The 24318-nt window shown below is 43.3% G+C and overlaps 1 protein-coding gene across 1 annotated transcript in view; it reads right to left on the bottom strand.

Moving 5' to 3' along the window:
- Xrcc5 (X-ray repair cross complementing 5) overlaps positions 1-24318 on the bottom strand; it is an 82930-nt gene that overhangs the window by 20409 nt on the left and 38203 nt on the right. Inside the window, exons 14-16 of the mRNA XM_048458974.3 lie at positions 21964-22160; positions 11013-11106; positions 8975-9044 (exon numbers count right to left, since the gene is read on the bottom strand). Coding sequence (XP_048314931.3) covers positions 8975-9044; positions 11013-11106; positions 21964-22160 — 361 coding nt within the window. The remainder of the gene's footprint in view (positions 1-8974; positions 9045-11012; positions 11107-21963; positions 22161-24318) is intronic.

The following is a 24318-nucleotide window of genomic DNA, read 5'->3' as shown; positions in this document are numbered from 1 at the left end:
AACCTGAGATAGACAAGATTAAACCCCCCACCCCACCACAGGCACACCAACAGACCAACCTGAGCTAAATAGTCAGTCTCTTACTGAGGCCCCTTTCACAACTAACTCCAGACTGTCTCACAACTCTATAGCTCCAAACAGGGAATCCAATACCCTCTTCTGACCTCCACAGGTACCAGGCACACTTGTGGTAATACAGTCTAGATTATTCCATATATATTTTCTCACATACATGCAGGAAAGATACTTACATAAATAAATTTTAAAATATTTTAAAATTTTAGCATATATTATCTCATTAATATGTTTTATTTTTATTTTATATGCCAGTTCAAAAATCATATTTAATTTTATTTAATTTTGGTTATCCTTTGTTTTCTGCTGGCTTTGTTTTTTTCGTTTTTGCTTCCATGTATGCATGTGCACCTTGTGCCTGCCTGATGCCCGGGAAGGTCAGAAGACGGCACAGCTCTCGGGGACCTGGTGCTCTTTCCTGGTCTCTGCAGGTATCTACTTTTACATACATGGCATTCACACAGAGACATATACATATAAGTAAAAAAAAGTTCAACAAATTTTTAAAAATAAATTATAAAGAAGAGAAATGGAACAAATTGTGGGATAATACAGCCTAGATTATTTTATAAACATATTCTTTTCAGTGGATAAGACAAATAATTGAACAAAATAAACATGAGCTTACTAAGAATGGCACCAAAGAAGAAACGAATGAGAGGGATAGCAGACCTACTCATCCCTTAGCAACATGAATGAGCTCTTCTCATGAAGTAGAGAGTTCTAAAATCAAGAATAACTGTGTAACACCTGTTTATTTTTCTAAAAACCTGTGCTACCTAAGCTGACCATGTCTTCTTTTTTGGCACAGTGTAAGTACCCTCAGTCTGGCCAAAGAAGCGAGTGTGCCATTTTTAGTTCTAAGTCCTGTGTAGCTATGCATGGACCTAAGAGGGACTAACTGTACCAATTACACTTGCCAGCTCTTCCTGCATCAGCATATTTTTGGCCTTGGGCTTGCAATTTGAAAGGAGAGGACCACACACTTTTATTACATCTAAGTGAGACTCCAAGCTGTTTCTTGGCTCCTTGCAACACATCTCAGACGATTAGTGCCTATTTCAACAAAAGTCTAACATCCTTTCCTAAACATCTTAATTGGTTAAGAGCTTCTGTCGTTTGCCACTAGCAGTCACTTTAAGTCATTGATTAAAGCAGTTTGCACATCAGCACAATCTGAAATCCATTTCTTTTTCAACCAGCTGGGCTTCAGAAGCGACCTTGAAGACAGCCCAATTCAAGCACAGACGCAGTGCTCTGCGTGACAACAATCCATCACGCAAGGAAGAATCAGATCTACAGACAGTGAAAGGGGCAAACCAAATTGCCATGAGTAAGTACTTTGCTGCTTTCTGTCTTATAAACAGTATCATGTGCATTTGCTGTAAGTGGGAACTCCAGCAGCAAGCTGACTGGCATATCCTTGCCTCCTAAGTACCTACAAATTCTGCATTTTCACAGAGGCCTCCTGTGAGCATGGTGCCCTAACTCATTGATGGTAGAAGTCACCTGTGCAAGCTGGTGGTTCAATATGTAAAAGGAATGTCTGAATGGATTCTGGATTCTTCTAGTTATCTGATGCAGGGAAGCCAAGAATAAGATCTACGTTTTGAGAATTGGACAGATGGCTCAGCTGTTAAGAGCACTATTATTCTTCTAAAGGACCTAGGTTCGATTCCCAGCACCCATGTGGCAGCTAACCACTGCCTATAACTCCAGTTCCAGGGGACCGAATCCTCATCTGACCTTCACAGGTACTACACACAAGGCACACAGACACACCTGCACACAAAATATGCAAATACATAAAAAACTCAAGAAAAATTTAAATTCCATTTTCAGCCGAGACAACTGTATCTTTCCCACATCTAACACATAAAATGGGCACAAGAACAAGAACAAACCTATTCAGCAAGTTCTAGGCGAATCACTTTACTACACTACATGAGGAAACAAACCATCAAAGACATGACTGCTGTGGTTTGTTACATGCAAAGTTCTTGTAATGTTCTCAAGAGAAAGCCATGAGCTCACTTTGAATGCAGGCATCGCAGTACGTGTTCATTTGTATGCTACAGGCATTTCTTTCTTAAGGGACAGTCAGGCCACATTCTCTAAGAGCCATATTCTATACTTAGAAATTTTCTCATCCTCAGAGTAACAGGAATGAACTTAAGAATTTGAGAAGATTAAGAATGGGCGGAAGCCTTTTAAGAGAGCTGCTGAAATACAAAAATGCATTCAGACACACACATACATGTATATATGGGGAATGTGTGTATATGAACATGTTCATGGGTGGAAGTATAGGCACATATGTATGTTGTATGTATGTGCATATGTGTGTGCACTAACGTAGAGGCCAGAGGCCAACATTAACATCTTCTTCATTCACTCTCTACCTTATTTTTAATGTTAGTATTAATGTGTGTGTACATGAGTGTGTGTGTGAGATGCCACAGCACGCATATAGAGGTCTGAGGACAACTTTGTGGGGTTCTCTCCTTCCACCTTAGGCCACGAGGTTTGCACATAAGCACATTTACCCACTGAACCATTTGCCAGGCCTCCTCTCATAGACCTGGAGCTCAACAATCTGGCTAGGCCGGCTGGCCAATGAACTCTAAGCATAACTTGTCAATACTCCTCACGGGGAGCTGGAAAGATGGCTCAGAGCACTGGCTGCTCTTTCAGAGGTCCTGAGTTCAATTCCCAGCAACCACATAGTGGCTCACAACCACCTATGATAAGATCTGTTGCCCTCTTCTGGTGTGCAGTCAAGCATGCAGACAGAACACTCTATACTAAATACATACATACATACATACATACATACATAAATCTTGAAGAACATACTCCTCAGGGGGTTACAAGCATCCTCCACCATGCCTGGCTGGTTTTCCATGTGAGTGCTAGGAATCAGGACTGATTCCAATGTTCACACAGCAGGCCCTTTACCAAATAAGCCATAGTTCCAGCCCCTGAAAATACTCTAATGATAGTTAGTTACATGTGAATGATGGTCTTTAGCTTCCATATAATGCCATTTCTAGTTTCTCTTTTCATCTTTATTTCACATTTCATTTTAATTATTTGGCTGATGAGCTTACTGCACTAAAATGTACAATTCAAGGTAGACATGTGTGCCAGAAGCTACAGAAGACAGGAACTGACTCTCCGGAACTGGACACAGCATCTTTTACCCATTTGCAGCAATCTGTAGAAAGTCATCCTAACTATTCTGGGCCTCAATCCACCCACATGGAAGATGTGTAATTATTGTGTCAAATCATAACACATGTCTTCTGCAGGTCCTTCAGGATTCCAAATAGCCTTTCATGTTCGAGTATGGCGACATGTCCTGATAAATGACTTATGAAATAAGTCTGATACTCAAGTTCTGACTTCACAATTTAAATCAAGTCAAAAAAGAAGCAAGTGAAAATATTTAATAAAAAATATAAATTATAGTCTAAACCCCGAGTCAGCAATTATGTGTTCTCTCCCTCAGGACTGCACGCTATTCTGGGAAAGGAATAAGAAAGTATGTCAAACTTTTTTCAAAATTTTTTTATGGATCTGAAGATGTTTACAAGTTAATCACTATATATTTAGTTTCTTTTTAAAAATATGTTCAAGATATTTAGCAAAACTTTTTCTCTTAAGTTGACAAGTTCTGTGTAGATAAAGGTCACAATTTTTTGTTTGTTTGTTTATTTGTTTTGTTTTGTTTTTCAAGACAGGGTTTCTCTGTGTAGCAGTCCTGGCTGTCCTGGAACTCAGATCTGCCTGCCTCTGCCTCCCCAGTACTGGCATTAAAGGAGTGTGCCACCACTGCCCAGCATCCACATTTTAATCTAATCTTTATCTGGACAAAGCTCTGACAGATTATCTAATTCATTCTCTGAATTATATACATCAGGACAACCTACAAAAGGAAACACAAAGAGAGGGGGGTAGGAAGAGGGAGGGAGAGAGAGGGAGGGAGGAACTGACTCTTCTAGATCACAAGGCTCAAAAATCCACAGTTCAGAATTGACTCGTGGCAGAAAAAAAAATCACATATTTACATAAATAAGTTTCTGTGAAAATGGGACAGAACTATATCAAATGAAAACAGAATGGAAAAAACACTTAATTGTACTTTGATGAATAAAATAATTTCATTACCATTTCATTATAGCATGTTTTACCTATAACATGTAATGGAAAAACTTGGAAAAATAAATTTTAGAAAACATTTCTTAATATTAAAAGAATGTTTTTGAAGAAAAATGAATAAAACACACGGTGGGGTTCACAAAATCACAGAGACTTGGAGGTGAGATCTGATCTAAATAAACTAAAAGAAAGAGAGGGGGAGGGATTAAAGTCTCTGGACCCACAGAACACACTGAGCATCATCATTCAAATGGACATGGGATATTGCCAGTGTCAACAAACAATGGAGGGCGGAGCCTGCACCACTTCTACCTGGGATGCCCTGACACTGTCTGGTGGACTGAAGTTCCAGTTCCCTGTCACTGTGCAGACATCCAATATGAAACAGACCCTATAATCCGCATGGCAAAAAAGGACTATTATAAAAGAAGTTATGTTCTATCCTTCTAGCTGCTTCCACGCGTCCATCTTTTCTAGCAGGACCATCTTAGCTCTTTTACCTACTGTCCCATATGCAGGTGGAGTCTATCCATCAGACAAACCTCAGTCACAGGCATGGGGTGACTAAAGCTGTGCCTAGTCTTCCTCCTGCCTTGCCGTCTGCCCTTAGACCACATTAGCGTTCTTAAGGAAAGTAGGAAAAGTGTTAGAAATCTGTGTGTTCTACTAATGGTTGGGTATGGAAAGACATTCAAAGTAGCGGACAGATTTGATTTGAGGAGCCTCGGAGAACTCTGTGAAACCACAGTTATCGGTAATAAACCACAGATGATGACAACAGTTCTTTCATGAACAGCATGAATGAACAGGGAAATGAGCCGACTTCCACAACGGAAGGATGTTATTATGCGTGTGGTCATGGTCAAGAACATCTCCATCATAAAACTGTGGTAACAGAATGGCAGGGCGAACAGTGAAGAAGGGACTTGATAGAAGGATACAACAGTTCCCAGAAGGCCCAGCAGCCAGGAGTGTTTCTATCTGCTGTCTGTCAATATGATTAGAACAAGAGTAATCATCCCCCCACCCCACACTGAACATCAGAAGACAAGAAAGTATATAGCTGCCTGTAGTGAGCCACCTGGAGAGATCGCCATTATAAGATGGCGCAGGTGGTCCTGCAGCTTGGAGGTAAACAAATCCCTTTGATGTTGCCGCGTGGGGCTGAGCACCCTTTGCCCACATTTGCATAATTGAGCCTTGTCCCTAGCCAATCCCGAGGCCCCAGACACCAGCAGAATGGTATTCACCAATCAGAACAGTATCCGAGTCCCTCCACCCTATAGAAGCAGTTGCCGCTTGGCTTTCTCCCTCTCTCTCTCTCTCCCTCTCTCTCTCTCTCTCTCTCTCTCTCTCTCTCTCTCTCTCTGGCTTGCTCGTTTTTTCTCTCTCTTCTTGTTCTCTTTTTTCTCTTGCTCTCTCTCGCTTCCCGCTCTCCCTTCAACCAGAGGCTCCAATAAAGTGTGATTTGAGAAGAATCCTCGACTTCGTGGTCGTTCTTCCTTGCTGGTCAAGGGGCGCGCCACAGCTGCCTACAGTAGACTGCTGATCTTAGGAGATGGTAGTATTAGTAAGGACTCAGTGGACCTAGGCCGCATGCAGGCAGGACAGAAAGTATTCCCATGTTTTAGTTAATATCAGTCAGTTCTACCTAAGCAATATTATCAACAATCTACTGCAAGTCAAACTTCTGTCAATCAATCAAAAAAAAAAAAAACAGACAAGAAAAAGGAGGGCTTCCTCCTCCCTTCCCTTAACAGAGGTCTCTTGGAGGAATAAAGCAGATCACCACCTGGAAGGGTGCTGAAAATCTGGATAGAGTATGCTGTGATATGCAAGGAAAAGCGAATTTTGGATCATAAAGGGCCTAGGTAGAGAGATGCCAAGCAGAACAAAAGCAAGACAAGAAATGAGCAGACAAAACTTTTGAAGCAGAAAGCAAGAGTGGGAGAAGCAAAAGAGAAGCCACAAAGCAGCAGCATTAACAAGCTGGGTTCCTTCACTGGAAAGTCTAGTTTGGTGAGAGCCGTGAGGGCTGAGAGAAAGCACAGAGGACACCCGCTACCACAATAGCAGCAGTGTCACAGTCAATGTGAACAACAGGCTGCCAATCAGAAGGCCCAAAAAACACAAGGTTGTAGATATGGAACACAATATGTAGGAAAGGGGGCATCAAAATGGCTTAGCAGGTAAAGCTGCTCACCACAAAATCTGATGACCTGAGTTGGATCCTGGAGCCCCATGTGGTAGAAAATCAATCACTGCAAATTCCCTTCTGACCTACATACACACACACACACACACACACACACACACACAGAGAGAGAGAGAGAGAGAGAGAGAGAGAGAGAGAGAGAGAGAGAGAGAGAATAATAATAATAATAAATGTATAAACAAATGCAAGAATATTTTCTGAATAGAAGCAATCCTCTCGGACACAGTTGACATTCTAACACCCTCTCCATTTCCTCTGCAGGATGCCATACAGGACAATGAAGCACTAGAATAAACTGCTGCCTCAATGCTTCCCACAGTAGACACCAGGTAACTAAAGGTGCCACACAGTGCTGATCATAGCTACATTTAGTCCCTGAAGAGTCCATCCTACACAACTCTGGAAGACCAACCACTTCCAGAGGACAACATTACACACTGACTGGCCAAAGTAATTGACAACATGTAACTAAAAGCTAAAATCCCAATCTTTCTCTAAGATACAATAAATATGCCAGGAATTTTAGCATATTTCTTTAATATCAATGCTTAAGAGGCAGAGGTAAACGGATCTCTGTGAGTTAGAGGTCAGACTGGTCTACATAGTGAGTTCCAGGCCACAGAGGGTTAAACAGTGAGATTCTGTCTCAAAAAACAAAAAACTACATCTATGACTGACAACAATGTCTTTCAATTTATCTGCCCTCTTTCAAACACAAGGTCACTATAAAAGTCTCTACTGATGATATCAATTCCTAAAAGAAATAATTTTAAACAAGCAAGCAAACAAACAAAAAAACAGTCTAGTAATTTTCCTGCCTCAGCCTGCCAAGCACTGGGTGAGAGTTCACACTCAGTGACACATGCACTCTGAGACATTGCTTCTGGCAATCCTCCTGAAACTGTCGTCTAGAATTCTAGACTTCATCTATTTAGATGAAGGGTGTGGTGGTTTGAATGTAATTGGCCTCCATAATTTCACAGGGAGTGGCACATTTAGGAGGTGTGGGTTTGTTGGAGTAGGTATGACCTTGTTGGAGGAAGTGTGTCACTGTAGGGGCAGGTTTTGATGTTTAGTATACTCAGGATACTGCCCAGTGTTTTAATCAACTTTCTGTTGCCTACAAGATGTAGGACTCTCAACCACAACTGCCTGCACCGCCATGCTCCCTGCAAAGATGATAATGGGCTGAACCTCTGAAACTATAAGCAAGCCACCTCAACTAAATGTTTTCTCTGTAAGAGCTACCATAGTCATGTTGTCTCTTCACAGCAATAAAACCCCAAGACAAAGGGCTTTTGGTTTTGTTTGTTTGTTTGTTTGTTTGAGACAGAGCCCTGTCTCCTTGTAGCCCTGGCTGTCCTGGAACTTGCTCTGTAGACCAGACTGGCCTGGAATTCAGAGGATCCACCAGCCTCTGCCTCCAGCGCTCTGGGATTAAAAATATGAGCCACCAGGCCCAGCTTAGATGGCGTTTTCTTTTGTCTTACAACTCAAAGGCTCTTTTCCTATATAGTAACACTTAACAGAACAAAAGCCTCTTCTTCCATCCCAAACATAGACAATTTCTGTCTGCAGATTACTATGACCACAGAGTTGGTTTTTGCCAGCAAATGATCATGAACCTGGCCTTTGGTGTTCCTGCCATAGGATCTGACCTGGTGGCAGGTCATGTTCTCTGAGGCTTCATACTTTAAGCTTGTCTTTGGGCGACAGCATGGCAAGTCAGGCATCTTGTCAGACCCCAGATCACACACCTATGCTTGGGAACAGTGTTCAGTAGTATTTAAGGGTCAGTTTTCCACTACAACGTTGCCACACTGGAAGAGAAATTTCTAAGCATACATGAAAACAAAGACACAGAGAAAAGGCAGCCAGGAACTGCCTGACTCTGGGTAGCAAACATAATTGTCCAGACTGAACGTGGAAGCAAACCTACAGGCTTACCAACTGTCATCTGCTGTCTTGTAAGAGAACACGAAGAGGACTGGAATCAAGAGAATATAACTACCCTCCAATCAATTTTAAAATCTGTTTAGATAATAGCCACAACCTAAATGGAACTGCAGGTTCTAAATGACAAGAAAAGGTCACATGAAAAAGATCTAGTCTGCGAACACCAGCGAAGTGCTTCTGAGACTAAACAGTTGGGGCCCACACTCTTGGGACAGGGGCAAGAACTGTGTCTCAGAAGATAAGATGGGTTCAACCTTACTCACAGGACACCAAAGAACTTAAAGATGCAATAAAAGTTCCATAGTTCTGATCCAAAGCTTCTGCAATAGGAAGCCTGGCACCATAGCTTCGTTTTTGCTTGGGTCAATCTGTGCTGTACTGACCACCCCAGTCCCCGACCCTGTGCTCATGATGCCAACTTTGTGAGCCCTGGCAAGCGGCAGAGATCTGCCGGTGCAGACAAATGCTGTGAATGTATTACAAGGAAACACCACAGTTCCTAATCCAGACTTTACAGCTGGACTAACTACTTCCTCTTGAACACCGAGAGAGTGGCATGCCACTTACCTTCCTGAAAGCTGATAATCTTCTGTCTCACTAGAACATGGAAGTTTTCAACAGGATTCACACTTCCAACCTAGAGCAGACCCAGAGAAACACACCTGCAGGTCACTTAAGGATTTGGCAATATCCCACATCTTAGTTTCATTCCAGTCACCGTGATAATACACCCTGACAGAGGCAACTTCCAGAAGAGTGTTGATTTGACTCACAGTTGCAGATTACAGCAGGGAGGTCACAGGGAAAGCCCTCTGAGGGAGTCTGGTCATAGCATATCCATAACCAGGAAAAGAGAGCAAGTAATGTCTGCATGGGAGAGCTCAGCTGACTTTCTGCAGTCTGTGAAGTTCCTAGGGAATGGCGCCACCTGCAGTGGGCAGGTTTTCCCACCTCAATTAGTGTAAGTGGGCTAATTCTCCATAAATATGCCTACAGGTCAACCTGACCTAAACAATTTCTCTCTGAGACTCAATTCCCAGATGGTTCTAGGTCATGTCAAGTTGACAGTTAAAACTAACCATCACATCTCAGGCAAGATCGATGGCTTAATGGAGTAAGTGTGCTCTTGAAAACAAAAAAGAAGGCCTTTCTATCATTATGACTTCCAGGATTCTGTTAAAAGAAAATTCAGGGATGGGCAAGATGGCTCATTAGGTAAAGGTACTTTGCTGCCAAGCCTAGTGCTCTGAGTTCAATCCCCAGGATCCACATGATAGACAGAAAAAACCAACTCCTGCCAGTTGTCTTATTTCTACAGGTACATTATGGCATGTACATGTGCATGCATGCAAACATGTCCACATACAAAAACAGACCATCTGTGCATTCTGATAACCAAGTAGGAAAGGGAGGGCATTGTCATGTGAGGTCATACTAAATAATTTTCCCATTATGATGACATGAGAAACAACACCCAAAAGCTTGAGTCATTGAACTACTGGGGCAGGAGGAGCGGCTACTAGCCCTTTGACATTGATGTTTTGGTAGAATATATAAATATGCCCATACTGAACATATCCTTTAAAAAATAAGATCATATATACAGATGTATCGCAGTACAACTCTCTCTGATCACACCTCTGTTTTAATCTGCATTGCTCTCAACCCTAACAAGGCCTCTGCAGCATTCAGCTCTGTGAGGGCTTCCTGTGAGCATTTGTAAACTGTACATTATCCCTGCGTGGCTTCGGCCAGCGTGAGGAAAAGACTCAGAGCATAAGGCTATAACTTTTCAATACAACAGAAGATTCCCACGAAGCCCAAACCACTGTTCGGACATTTGATTTTTCTGGCACATTTCTGTTTGACTTTGCTAACTGGGGAAATGCTGCGATCTGCTGATTCAAAACAATGCTGCATATATGAAGGTAATACATTCCAAGTTCCAAAAACCTTCTTTCTCATCAAAAGAAACTCTCAGGATCAAAGGGAATTTGATTTGGAAAGTTGTTACCTTGCAAATTCTGTTTTGAGAGGGGTTTTATTAGGTTTATTTTTATTATTTTTAAATTACATGTGTGTATCTGTGTGTGGGTTTGTGCACACGAGTGCAAGTACCAATGAAGGCCAGAACTGTTGGATTCCAGGGGTTATGAGCCACACCACGTGGGTGCTGAGAACAGAACATGGGTGCTCTCAACCATCCGAGCCACCTCTCCCACCTCTGAAGTTTTATACTAGGAAAAAGATAGAAATGGTATACTTACTTCAATTTTATGTACCTGGGTAATAAGACTGAGATCATTGGCCATCCCCTACTTACCCTTATCATCTTTACTAAATGGAGAGTTGTGAAACGAAGCCAGTAGAAAATCTGCACAGCAGTGCAGCCCTGCTCTACATCCTCCAGAGTGGTTACTACTAACAGACAGGTAATTCCAGTCACTATTGCTAGCTACTTCCAGGGAGAAAGGAAGAACATGGGATGGGTCCATATGGTTCACAGACAGAGGACCAGAGGAAATGGCATGCCAGCAGACTCATCAAGCCCAAGCCTTGGCCTTCCTGCAGTGGGAGGGAGGGACACCGGAAGAGCTCAGCTTACCTTGGTGACATTCCCTTCAGCCAGGCTGGAAATACTGATGTGAGTTTCTTCTTTCTCAGTCTTACATTTTTTAGCAGCAGGCCCCTCTTCATGACTAGAAAGGAAAGAAACAGGTAAAATTTCCCCCTTAAAACAAAATAAAACAAAACAAAAATACAGTATGTCAGATATTTTATCTGAAAAGTGTAAAGCTACTTTCCAATCTAAAGTAAACAAACATAATGTTTAGACAGTCTATCCAAACAGCAGGCCTCCTCCTCCCAGTCCTGGGACCCTGACAGGAGGCCTTGGGGTCGTGTGGGCTTTGTGTCATGGTGGCACAGAGGCAGCAGCGCCTGCTGCATCACGGGGTACGTGAGAAAGACGACATGGCAGGCACAGGTACCGGGGTTGAACACTAAGAAATCCATCTGTACACCAGCCAGGTTCCTGAACCCATCTCAGAATCCAGAATTTGTATACACAGAAGTTTCTGTCTCAAAAATCCACCTTCCCCACTGTACTAACCTACGTAAGATTTCTATAAGCTTCCAATTAAAAGTGTCAAAACTTTTACACAATCACAAGTTAAATATGCAAAAACTTCTTTTTAAAGTCTTAAATGTTTTCTTCAAAGCACATCTTTTAATTTGCTTTCTTATAGCCCTGATTCTGTTTGGGCATGATGCTAACAAAGTCTAAGAGCATCCATCAATGTGCCAAGGAAAGATCGCTCCAAGAAAGGCTATCAAACATCTGCCTCAAGTAACATACTGGCTTTAATTAACATGCTGGCTCCAAAGTCAGGAGGATGTTAAGGAAATCACAGAAGAAAAAGAAATCCAATCCAAAGTCCCTGTCCATCATCTCCCCCACATGATGAAACACAAAGACATGAAGAATGTTTTCCTGCAACTAAGGGAGTCATTTTAGGGTTTACAGGAGACTTGATTATAAATGGGATCCCAGGTCCAAGGAGAGATCCCCAGATTGTTCTCTGGACAGAGGAGAGGGTGCCTGAACCGGCCTTGGCCCATAACCATACTGATGAATATTTTGCTTATCACCATAGAACCTTCATCTGGCGATGGATGAAGATAGAGACAGAGACCCACATTGGAACACTGGACTTAACTCCCTAGGTCCAAACGAGAAGCAGAAGGAAAGAGAACGTGAGCAAAGAAGGCAAGACCAGAGGGAACCTTCATCCGACAATGGATGGCGATACAGACGGAGACCCACATTGGAGCACTGGACTGAGCCCCTCAAGGTCCAAATGAGGAGCAGAAGGAGGAAGAACATGAAAAAGGAAATCAGGACCGCAAGGGGTCCGATCACCCACTGATACAAGGGGACTGATCTAATGAGAGTTCACCAAGGCCAGTTGGACTGGGACTGAACGAGCACATGATCCAACCAGATTCTCTGAATGTGGCCGGAACCTCGGAATGTGGCTGGCCCGGAGTCTTTCTGAAAAGCCATTGACAATGACACTGGGACTTGTTTCTTCTGCATATACTGGATTTTTGGGATCCAGTCTGTTTGGATACTCACCTTCCTGGACCTGGAGGGAGGGGGGAGGAACTCGAACTTCCCACAGGGCAGGAAACCCTGACTGCTCTTAGGGATGGAGAGGGAGGAGGAGGGGGAGTGAGGAGAGTGGGAGGGTGTTGGGAGGAGGGACGGAAATGGAAACTTTTATAATTTAATAAACTTTGCAAAACAAATAAATAAATAAATAAAAAAGAATGTTTTTCTGGAGAAATAGTAAATGTAGGCTAAGGGCATCCAACAAGAAACAACTGAAATTATTAACTAATGAATTTGTACCTATGTTCTAGTTAGGGCTGGGGAGATGACTCAGTCAGTCAAGTGTCTTGCAAGCAGACAGACCTGAGTTCAATTTCTTAGAGCTCATGGTATGTGTGTGTGTATGTGTGTGTGTGGTGTGTGTGTGGGGGGGGGTGTTGGTGTGTGTATACATGTGTGTGCACACATTGTGTAAATGTGTGTATATGTGTACATGTATGCACATGTTTGTGGTGTGTTTGTGATATGTGAGGGGGACTCTGTGTGTGTGTGTGTGTGTGTGTCTGTGTGTCATAATGGTACACTGTAGTTCTAGTGTTTGGGAAGTAGAGACAGGTGGATCCTTGGGAATCTTAGCTTACGTGGTGAGCCACAGGCCAGTGAGAGATCTTGTCTCAGGAAAATTTTTTTAAATGTGGATTTTGCCAGAGAAATGACATCCACAGTTGTCCTCTGGCATCTGCACACTAATGTGCATATACATACAAACATGCATAAATATGTACACAGGTACATATACACCAATAAACAAATCTATTTTAATTGACAAACTATACATGTCAAAAATAAAGAAGTTTTAAAGCAAGAAACATTATTGCAGTATGACTAACTGGAGCTAATGAACACACACATTACTTTACCCTGCTCTTTTTCTTCTTTAATTGTAATGGGAATAGTTAAAATCTCTCTGTGCGCTTCCTCTCCTTTAGTGAAGTTGGGCGGTGTGGGAAGTGCTGGGAATCAAACTCAAAGTCTTGTGCATACCAGGCACCCTTCCCTCTATTAAAGATTTTCAATACTATTATTTCAAAATGTACTGGCTTTTTGCTCAAATCCCTACCTTCAAATAATGAATCTTAAAAATGAAGAGAAAATTAAGAAGGCAGAAACTGGATTCAATAAGGAGCCCTCTCTTACAGGGACTTGCAGAATAATCAGCACAATCATAAGTGTGTGACCTAAAACTTCTTATTCACTGACATTTCCCTTCAAGGAGTAGAGAGGAGAGAGGACAATAGGATAAGGGCAGGCGGTGTAAGGGCGAAGTCATCACGGCTCTTCCCTTTCTAGAAGTGTACAAGTGTATGACAGCCGACAGCAGATATGGAAGAGAAGGACACAGACCCGAGGGAGACACTTCCGACCGACAGAGTGTGAAAACAAGCCAGAGTCAGCCACTGCAGCTGGTCTGCGCCAGGGACAGGTGATGATCTGGGGACAAATATACCTGGCTTCCAGGCTCAGTGTTTTGTAGATTTTTTTTATTTGAAATTTTAATATATTTCTCCTCCTCCTCCTCCTTCTCCTCCTCCTTCGTGTGTGCGTGTGTGTGTGTGTGTGTGTGTGTGTGTGTGTGTGTGTGTGTGTGTATCCACATGCTACAGAGGACATGAGGCAGCTGGTTCTCTCTCCACTGTGAATTCTAGGAATCCAACTTAGGCCACCAGACTTGTACAACAAATGCTTTAATCTGCTGAGTCATCTTGCCAGCCCTAGTCTCAGCCTCTCACATCTTCTTGGTACAGGCATATGATTTGATTCTAGGATATAATTTATATTTTAGAGTTTACTTACTTACGGAGTTACCACTCAGCTGAGCTTCACTTTTCTCCTAACGAAAGCACAGCAATGGAAATTACCTTTAGTATATCAACTATTCTCTTCCAGAACACAAATTAACATATAATATCAAGAAGCATCACTGAGAGATGACTCAGTGATTAAGAGCATTTGCTGTTCTTGCAAAGATACAGGTTTGGTTCCCAGCAGTGACATGGCAGATCACCACTGTCTGTATATAATTCCAAATCCAGGGGATCTAACATCCTCTTCTGGCCTCCACAGACAAAAACACACGTGGTACATATACATATATGCACATGCAGGCAAACACTCATAAAAATTAATGAATGAACAAATCTGAACCTGCCTAAGGAGCACATGTCCTGCCTGGATTTCTGTGTGTCTTTCTGCATCAGATAAATGCCTCTCTCTGTCTCTTCTCTCTGCCTCCAGTGAAAGATGCAAATCCAACATTTGGGCAGCACAAATTGGTCTTTAAGACTTTTTTTTAAGTCACAAATTTGGGTGGGTAGGGAATGGGGTAGATCCAGGAAGAGCTGGAGGAAGCGGGTTGAATATGATCAGAACGTGTTTTATGAAACTCAAAACTCTCAAAGAATAAAAATAAATACAAATCTTTCTGAAAAAGAATACATACAATGTGTCACACTAAGTCCTGTGGAGTTAAATCACATGAAGAGTTTCTTAGGCCTCTAAAAGGAGATTTGAGGAAAGGAAGGATAAAAGTATATAGTATATGTACCACATTCCCTGTATCCAGCAGGTAAAAACCACCCCAGAAATAAGTACATAGTAAAATTTTAATATGGTTAACAGTTTCAAGGTCAAGCAATTAATAGTAGTATTATAAATTTTGCATTTAATACTCATGGTATCTCTGTGAAATGGGAAAGGACAATGACAAAGGACAATGATAATCTCTGAATTACCGATGAAGATACTACACCCCAGAAAGCAGAAACTACCCATGCAGCCACATGGACACACAAACCTTAACAGTACTGGACTGATGATGGGACCATTAGCAATTTACTTTTCTCTTTTACATTTACTTTCAGAAATATATAAAGTCTTGGTAATTAATAGCAAAATGTATAAGCAACATTTATGTGCCATCCATTGAGCTAGATTCTAAATCCTGAATTCGCAAACATTAATTAATAGTGTTCTCAATACTTCCAACAAGGACAAATTTAAGAAAGGTAATACAAACACAGACAAAATACTGTGCTAAGAAACATATCACATCTAAGCAAGTGGCAGTACCAGCTGCGGCACAGGATGCAGCTGGAAGGGCTAGAGAGAGCAGAAATGGAAGGGGGTAGGAGGTACGATCCACTCACATGCGTGAGGCCCTGCAGCCAATCCCCAACCAAAGCGGTGAGGGTAAGGAAAGCAATAGAGTTTTCAAGGTAGCTAGACTGTGTAGACTTCTGTCTGATGGGCTCTCCCATTTGTGTAACAATCTGATCACCTTAGGTGGCAAGTAGGAGGAGGCAACTGAAAGCAAGACCAATATGTAGTTTAAGAATGAGACCTAAACGGAGAACTCTCAACAGAGGAATCTAAAATGGCTGAAAGACACTTAAGGAAATGTTCAACATCCTTGGTCATCAGAGAAATGCAAATCAAAACAACTCTGAGATTCCATCTTACACCTATAAGAATGACCAAGACCAAAACCACTGACGACAACTTATGCTGGAAAGGTTGTGGGGAAAAGGGAACACTTCTGCATTACGGGTGGGAATACAAGCTGGTACAACCCCTTTGGATGTCAGTGTGACAATTTCTCAGAAAATCAGGAAACAATATTCCTCAAGATCCAGTAATACCATTTTTGAGTATATATCCAAAGGATGCTCAACTGTGCCACAAGGACATGTGCTCAACTATGTTCATAGCAGCTTTGTTTGTCATAGCCAGAACCTGGAAACAACCTAAATGCCCCTCGACCAAAGAATGGATAAGGAAAATGTGGTACATTTACACAATGGAGTATTACACAGAAGAAAAAAATAACGACAGTTTGAATTTTGCAGGCAAATGGATGAAGCTAGAAAACATCATTTTGAGTGAGGTAACCAGACCCAGAAAGACAATTATCACACGTACTTACTCATAAGTGGTTTTTAAACATAAAGCAAAGAAAACCAGCCCACAAATCACAATCTCAGAGAACCTAGACAACAATGAGGACCCTAAGAGAGACATACATGTGTCTAATCTACATGGGAAGTAGGAAAAGACAAGATCTCCTGAGTAAATTGGGAGCATGGGGACCTTGGGAGAGGTTGAAGTGGGGGTAGTAGAGGAAGGAAGGAGAGCAGAGAAAAATGTAGAGCTCAATAAAGAAAGAATAAGAACTAAACCAAGCGGTGGTAGAGCACACCTTTAACCCAGCACTCAGGAGGCAGAGGCAGGCATATCTCTGTGAGTTTGAGGCCAGCCTCATCTGCAAGATCTAGTTCCAGGACAGGCTCCAAAGCACACAGAGAAACCCTGTCGTCAAAAACCCAAAAAAAGAAGTAATCAGGAGAGATTACTAAAAAGAGTAAGGTGACCTTAGAAAGTTAAGAATTTCTACTCTATCCACTCTGATGAGGGAGCCCAAATGTTAAACTGCTCATCAATAGCCACTGATATAATCAATCTTCCCTATGTAATGAAATTTTCAAAAGCTCACGGTGGGCGGGGGGCTGGAGAGATGGCTCTGCAGTTAAGAGCACTGACTGCTTGTCCAGAGGACTGAAGTTCAGCTCCCAGCACCCACATGGGGCTTACAACTGTCTGCAACTCCAGTTATAGGGATCCAAAGCCTTCATCTGGCTTCTGTGGGCACTATATACACATGGGGCACAGACACATATGCAGGCAAAGCACCCATGCACATAAATTATTTTAATTTTTAAAAAATTGAAAAAGTGGGGTTCAGATAGTCTCTGAACAGCTGAACATATGAAGGGTCCCAGATCATGGTTCCTCAAAGGCTCAGAAGCTTGGAGACCTTCCTAAATACCTCACTCTGTGCACCTCATCCTCTTCATTGCTCACATCTCTTACAGTAAACCAGGAAATGTTGAAAAAAGAAACACAAGACTTGCTGAGGGAGCAGAGTGTTTGGAAAGGAATGAGACTACAGGGAAGGAAATTGGCTATCAGTAAGACAGGCTGAAACAGAAGGCACAAGACACGCCAAGGCAATGCTGCTGTATAATGCTATTAAGGGCTAAAGAGCCAGTCACTAAGCCAAGCATGGTTAAATGATCTCGCTAAAACTGTCTCATTTAAATAATCTCAGCCCTCAGGATTATCTACTGTCACTGTCTTCTGGAGATGAGCAAATAAAGGCCCATCAAATGCAGGTATCTGTTTTGCACAGCACAGCTAAACCTGCCAATTCCAAATGCCAGTAAGGGGAAATACCTGGGTTTAGATTCAAACCTACCTGACTCCAAAATCAATGTCATTAGCCACTATACTAACCTGAACTGAAAGGAGCAGATTTGGGATAAATTTAATACAGCTTGGTAAACCAATTAGACGTGGAAGGTTAAAGAAAGGGATGACTCCCGAGAAAGCAGGTGCCATCCTCTGAAACGGGAAATAACAGCCTGGAGAGGCACTGCAGAGAATGCTGGGAGAAAGACAGTGCAGGAGCCATTTCTGTACACACAGAATTTGAGATAAATACAGACACCTGAGCCACCACGGATGAAATTCAGGCAGACTTTGTGGTTTTTGAAGTCCTGTACATGAAGTGTCGATGGTGTGAGACCTATGTTGTGAGGGCAAATGGTATTATGGCTGAGTGCGCTCTGGGTTCAGAATGCACACATTTATTAAATCCTTCCTCCGACCCTTACCAACTGAGATCTTGTTGGTTCCTTTTCTCCAATCCCCAGCCTTTCAGACTTAAGATGGCATCAACAAAGCAGCCTACTTCATAGGATGGCCAGAGGATCTAAGCAGACAGCGTGAGGAAGGCACCTCACGTCACACCGTGTTCAGTAAATGCAGCTGTTCTGAGGACAAGACTGGATACACAACTCAGGCAAGGTTGGCAGAGAAAGAAAACATCAGAGGAATCTGGCAGGGTTTTGAAAGATTAGGAAGAAAAATCTGGAAGCTTAGGGGAGATACACAAGTGTCAAGAGGAAAGAATAATTGACAATGTCAAATGCTACAAAGAGAAGAGTCACTGAAGAAAGGGGCTGCAAGGCTAAAAGGAACTGAAGCAGTTCTATCTTTCAGATCTCCAGAGAGGCAGCGAGGCAGAGAACGAGTGGAGAAAAACAGTGGCGTAGACTATTCTTCCAACAGGCCCAGCCTGCAGGAGGAAACGGCGATTAGAACAGCAATGAGTAACAAGTAGCACTAGAGGGAGGAGTCTGGAGTGATCTGTTTAGATGGAAGGAATGCTAACATGAAGTTGGGGGACAGGGGAAAGAAGACATTATTAGTGGACCAGGATAACAGAGACGACCACAGATGGCAGCTCAGGCTACAAGGATGGTGAAGGGTGAAGGATGCGGTGTCCTCTGTCCACTGGGCCTGGAGAAAAGTAAAGGTGACTGCAAAGCAGGTATATCAGAGATTAGACAGCCCACAAAACTGGGAAGAACCCACCTATAGCCACGACTTCCTCTATGAAATCATTACTACTGTTGTCATTGATAATGTGTCAGTGATATGACGAGAGTCTTTAGGAGACTGTCTAGTGATAAGCACTGCTGGGGTAGGGTAGGGTAGGGTAGGGTAGGGTAGATACGATACGCGCTGTGCTGTGTCGGGTTCTAGGTACACAGCCTCCTGGCAAACCTACGAGACAGGTATTGCTACCATCCCTAGTTCACTCATGAGGAAACAGAATAAGCCCCTTCTGCCTACAGCCACAGTGACGGGAGCTAACTCACACAGGCTGACTTTGGACTCTCAAGTCTGGAACGTGAGGCAGATGAAGCTGTCTGCTGAGGGTAAATGTGGAGAGAAGTCTCGGTGAACTTGAAAAGAACAGCAGGCCTCGGATGATCTGTGCAGAGTCCGAAAGAAAGCAAGGTCAAGTGTGTCGTGTCCACAGGCTGGACTTCAGATGTCCCAGCTCTGCTGTAACACCTGTCCAGGACTCAGGGGCCAACAGAGCTCTCTCCCTTTAGAAACAGGGACATCACATCCACAAGCACGAGGAATGACAGGCAGCAGAGGAACAGCACTTTCTCAGCTGTGTCGCGGTCTCAGAATGACGCCATACCGCTGACTTTAGATGACTGTTCAGAGTGCTTGACCACCGGAGTTTGTTGCCATGGTATCTCTTGAAATGAGACTGTTTGCAATTTTTTCAATTATTATTGGCGAGGGGCATGTGCCATGGTGGGGAAGTCATAGGACCACTTTATTGAGCTGGTTTTCTACATCTACCTCCAGGTAGCCAGGCTTGCCAAGCAAGAATCTTTACCCTATGATTCTGCCCTGTATTTAGAAGAAGAAATTCCCATACAGATAAAATTATTAACCGAAATCCTATCAAGTGACATCACTGGTATAAAAACTAGTAACTCCTTACATAAAACTTTTTTTTTAACTATAAAATTTCCTCAGTAGACAACTATCACTCCCAAATCTTAGTCCCTTATCTGTCTACTAGAAATGGGTAAATTGGATTCAAGGATGGTTAATAAATACAAAATACAGCTTAGTACTTGCACTCTGGTTTTTCCTCCTAGCATAACCTTTAAGATTAACCGGAACCTTTTCATTAAAATAGAGGGTTTTATAATCCATGTGAAAGACACTGAATCATCCTTGAGCAGAGAAGGTGCTTAGTAAATACGTGCTAGATTCATTGCTCCTACAGTTCTTACTAACTAGGGCAGGCTTCTGAGAACAGAAGGAAGAGAGCAGGAATGTGTTCAAGCACGCATGCCTGAGCTAGTTCCCAGGCCCCGGGAAGATCGCTGGTCTGTGTTGCACACGACCACAGGAGCAAAGACAACAAACTGAGTACCCCAGGCTTCCAGGGCACGGAGAGACAGGACCACAGCTGAAGGTGCAATCCCTGCAGAGATCAGGTCACAGCACAAGAGCCTTCTGGGTCTCTGTGGCTTGGATTTTAACCAGCTAATTTACATTTTTATCAAAGGAAGAGAAGAAAGGGTCCATTGCTTTCCCACAGTACCAGAAGGTAATCAAGATCGCGCACTGGAGTTTAATGCCGGGAGAGAATGGCCCTGTGACAGCAGTGAGACTAGAGTAAGGAGCTGCTATGAATTGGCTCCAGTGGTGTACGGGCAGAAAAAAGATGGAGGCGAAGTGCATTTTTTAGGGACAGGCTTCCTGTGTAGACGGCAGGATAGAACAAAAGAGACATAAGCCTCTCTGGGGTGCCATAGGAGTTCATGAACAGAATCAATCCAGTTTTGTTTTGTTTTGTTTTTCTTTCAATTCTGACAGAGCTTGGGCTGTTTACCTCTGGGAAGCTATGAAAAATGCAAAGCTTTCTATTCCACTGTACAATAACTCACCAAACATTGATTTATAGAAACCAATGAAGTTTCTGGAAATTACTCATCCTTTTCCACTGGGTATTTATAAATAGCAAGCCTTACTTTGTCAATGAAGAGACAGCTGTGGGAAGGAAAGGAAACGGGGCAGCGGGGGGGTCAGGGTCTGATGTCAAATCTCCAAAGTCAACAGTAAGAAATATTACTTTGCCTTGCTTAAGAAAAAACTCACCAATGATCAGTTGAGTGAAGTCTGGAAAGTCAGTGTCACATACCCAAAGGATTCTAGACAGTGAACAATTTCTTCTGGCTTACTTTTGTTTATATGGAAATTAATATAGACTCTGAACGAAATGTGAAGAGAAACACTCATCAGCCATTTGCAAGCTGGGCTGACATGTCATACGAAATGCATTTCACTCCTGAGCCGGCAAAGCCCTCCCTAATGCCGTAATCAGCATGAAGGGGTGTGCGAGCAGAGCAGCTAACGGCTCAGGGCTTTCACTGCTCTCCTCAGTCTCCCTCCAAAGATCTTACTGACACTTCCCCACCACCACAGAAACCTCATGGTGCCCAGCCTGCTCCTCCCATCCCCAGCTCTTTACTTTAGAAAGGGGACAATTCAGGACCAGCAGGATGACCTGTGGCCAAGCCGGACAGCTTGAATTTGATCCTGGAACCCATATGGAAGAAAGAAAGAACCAGCATCCATAAGCTGTTCTCTGACCTACACACACAGAAATAGAGAAATAAACATAAAATAAAAATTGTTTAAAAAGGGGGAAATTCAGCTTTGAGTATTCACAAATCTATTTAGTCTCCCTATGTATAATTCAGAGAAACTTTACTGTTGATGGCCAACCCATGCCAGAAGGTTGAGCCCAGGTGGACATCAAGGATAACCTAAGACTCTAATGGACAGGTATGAGAACTTAGTATTCCCACACAAGGATTAAAAAGCTGAGCTGACTCCCTCTGTGATTCCAGAAAACCCTGGGCAGCACCATAATTCCAGACTTGCCCCCACACCTCACCACCACATTGCTATAAATACAAAGGTGACTAGAGCAAATACTTACTTGTCCTGGAAAATGTCCTGAGCAGTCGCTTGATCCTTTTTCTTGATGGCTTCCGTCAGAGGGAAAAGGGTCTTTACTTTAGAAAGAGGAATCTCACACTTGGCTTTCATCTCAGTGGGGGGATTGAGCATACTCAGAATGTGCGGCTGAATTGGGGGCAGACGGTCCTGGGGGTGTAAGGCCCGGTGCAGCAGGCACTGCAGGGAAAGCACAGAGGCTAGGACACCGATGCCAACATCTCTGCTCAGCAGCCCTCATCTTTACCTGGAAGGGCTGAGACCCACGGCAAACAGAAGAGACAGAATAGGATGGCTGGGAGGACAATGGCCACATCTCAAAACAGCTATGAAACCAGACTCGAGCACAGAAGCAGACCCTCTGCAAGTCTCCACTCAGGGAACACCAAGGTTCCCCAAGACACAGCTCCCTACCCTCCAAGACTCCAGCCTTTCAGAGTAACCTTTTCCTTCCCTTAACCACAGGTGCTTTCTCTCTCACTTGGGTTTTTGAGACAGAGTCTAAAGGGGAGCTGCCCACTCTGGGCCCCAGGAGAGCCACCAGGGAGGGCACACCGTGAGCCCGCCTCCACCTGCTGCCCTCTCCCCCCTGACACCACCACTCTCGCCTGCTCCTGGCCCAGCCACCTTCTAACAGGTCTCTCAGCTTCTGCTGCCACTGTTCTCCAGGACCCTGTGTCACCTGAACCTGAGTTCTGGTGCACTTTAAATCTGAAATGGTCCACATTCTGAAGCTTATTCCCCAGCTGGCGAGTGTGAAACTTTCAGGGGCTGGGGTAAGTTGGTGGCTTCCAACATGCTCCACCCTGCCCTCCACAATGTAGATGGTCATCTCTACCCTGTGCTGCCCCCACCATGGAATGAGCTGCTCCATCCTGCCTTCCCAGCCGTAAAAATCCCTGGAACTGAGCCAATGGACACTTTCCCTCCCTTGTTTATGTGAAATATTCTGGAGACACAAAAGTGACTCCTACAAGCTCCTTCCACAGCCTGGGAAGTTCTGTACGACACAGCCAGATTCCAATGGCAGCCCTACCATTTGCCTCCTTAATCACAACCAAGCAAAGACGACCCCTCTGAGTTCACTCAAGCCAAGCTCATTCTGTCTCTGAGTCCTTAGCTCAATACTCCTCCTGTCTCTTCCACCTGTTCCTGGTTCTGAGAGGAGCTGAACCCTTTTTATCATTCTGGTCTTTGCTCAAATAGTAATCTCTCAGAAAGACCCCCTGACGTAGTAATGAAGCAGCCTCTCCACTTCCGCGCTAGCACCTAATCACACTCTAACATTTCCCAATCCTGTGCTTTTCAAGCATTTATTTACAACAGTCCAACTGCTTAGTTCACTTATGTATTATCTAGCCCCCCCCTTGAAAACAGAGAGCCCTTGTTTACTGGCAAACTGTAAGCACAGAAAATATGTCCCACATATAATTGTCTAACAGATACTGACTGAGGACAAGGATGTCAGAAAGGAGCACCAAGAGTGGGTGAGGACCAAGAGCGAGGCAGGCTGTCCAACGTCCAAGTGAGTGAAGTGGACACAGGCTGCTTCCACTCGGGCATCCGTGCTGCCTTAGTCTAAGTCAGACCTTGGCAGCATAGTATCTGACCAAAAAGTCAGTATCTAACACAATGGTTCTCAGCCTTCCTGAGAACTATTTGCAACCCTTTAGTGCAATTAGTTCCTCATGCTGTGCTGACCCCAACCATACAATTATTTTCATTGCTACGTCATAACTGTAATTCTGCTACTGTTATGAATCTTAATGTAAATATTTGACATGCAGGCTATCTGATATGTGGCCCCGTGAAAGGGTCAACACAAAAGAAGGGGTCACGACCCACAGGTTGAGAACAACTGCTCTAATAGTACACGAGGTAGGCAACCAGATGCCATTAAGAAAAAAAAAATGGAGTGAGACAGCTCACCGACGTCTCCCTCCTGTGAAGAAGGCTCTAGCCAGCCCATTTCATTTATTGCTGCTATGGGTTGGACCCAGGACTCGTACATGCTGGGCACACACACGTGTCACTAAGCTGTGCCTGCCCTATTCCCACGTGTAAACAGCTGGCATATTAGTAATCTTCAAGTAAAAAGAGCTGAATAGCTTTTGCAATTTCACGTCACAAAGTATATTATTTATTCTATTCCATCAACTGTTTCCCCACAACAGAGAAAATGTAATAAAGATGTTTTCATCCTATAGAAAGAAAAATTCTGGAGCTGATAGTGAATAACACTTAGGAGTCAGTATCCTGCAAACTCTGGGGACCCCTCAGTTAGGAATTCCACACCAATTTCATCTAAAAAGTTCATGTGCTCCTCCCTCCAGCATCC

Source organism: Myodes glareolus, chromosome 1, assembly GCF_982192425.1.
Source record: "Myodes glareolus chromosome 1, mMyoGla1.1, whole genome shotgun sequence".
Classification (NCBI taxonomy): Eukaryota; Metazoa; Chordata; class Mammalia; order Rodentia; family Cricetidae; genus Myodes; species Myodes glareolus.
Note: the sequence above shows the minus strand (reverse complement) of the source record. Positions and strands in the feature narration are given on the sequence as shown.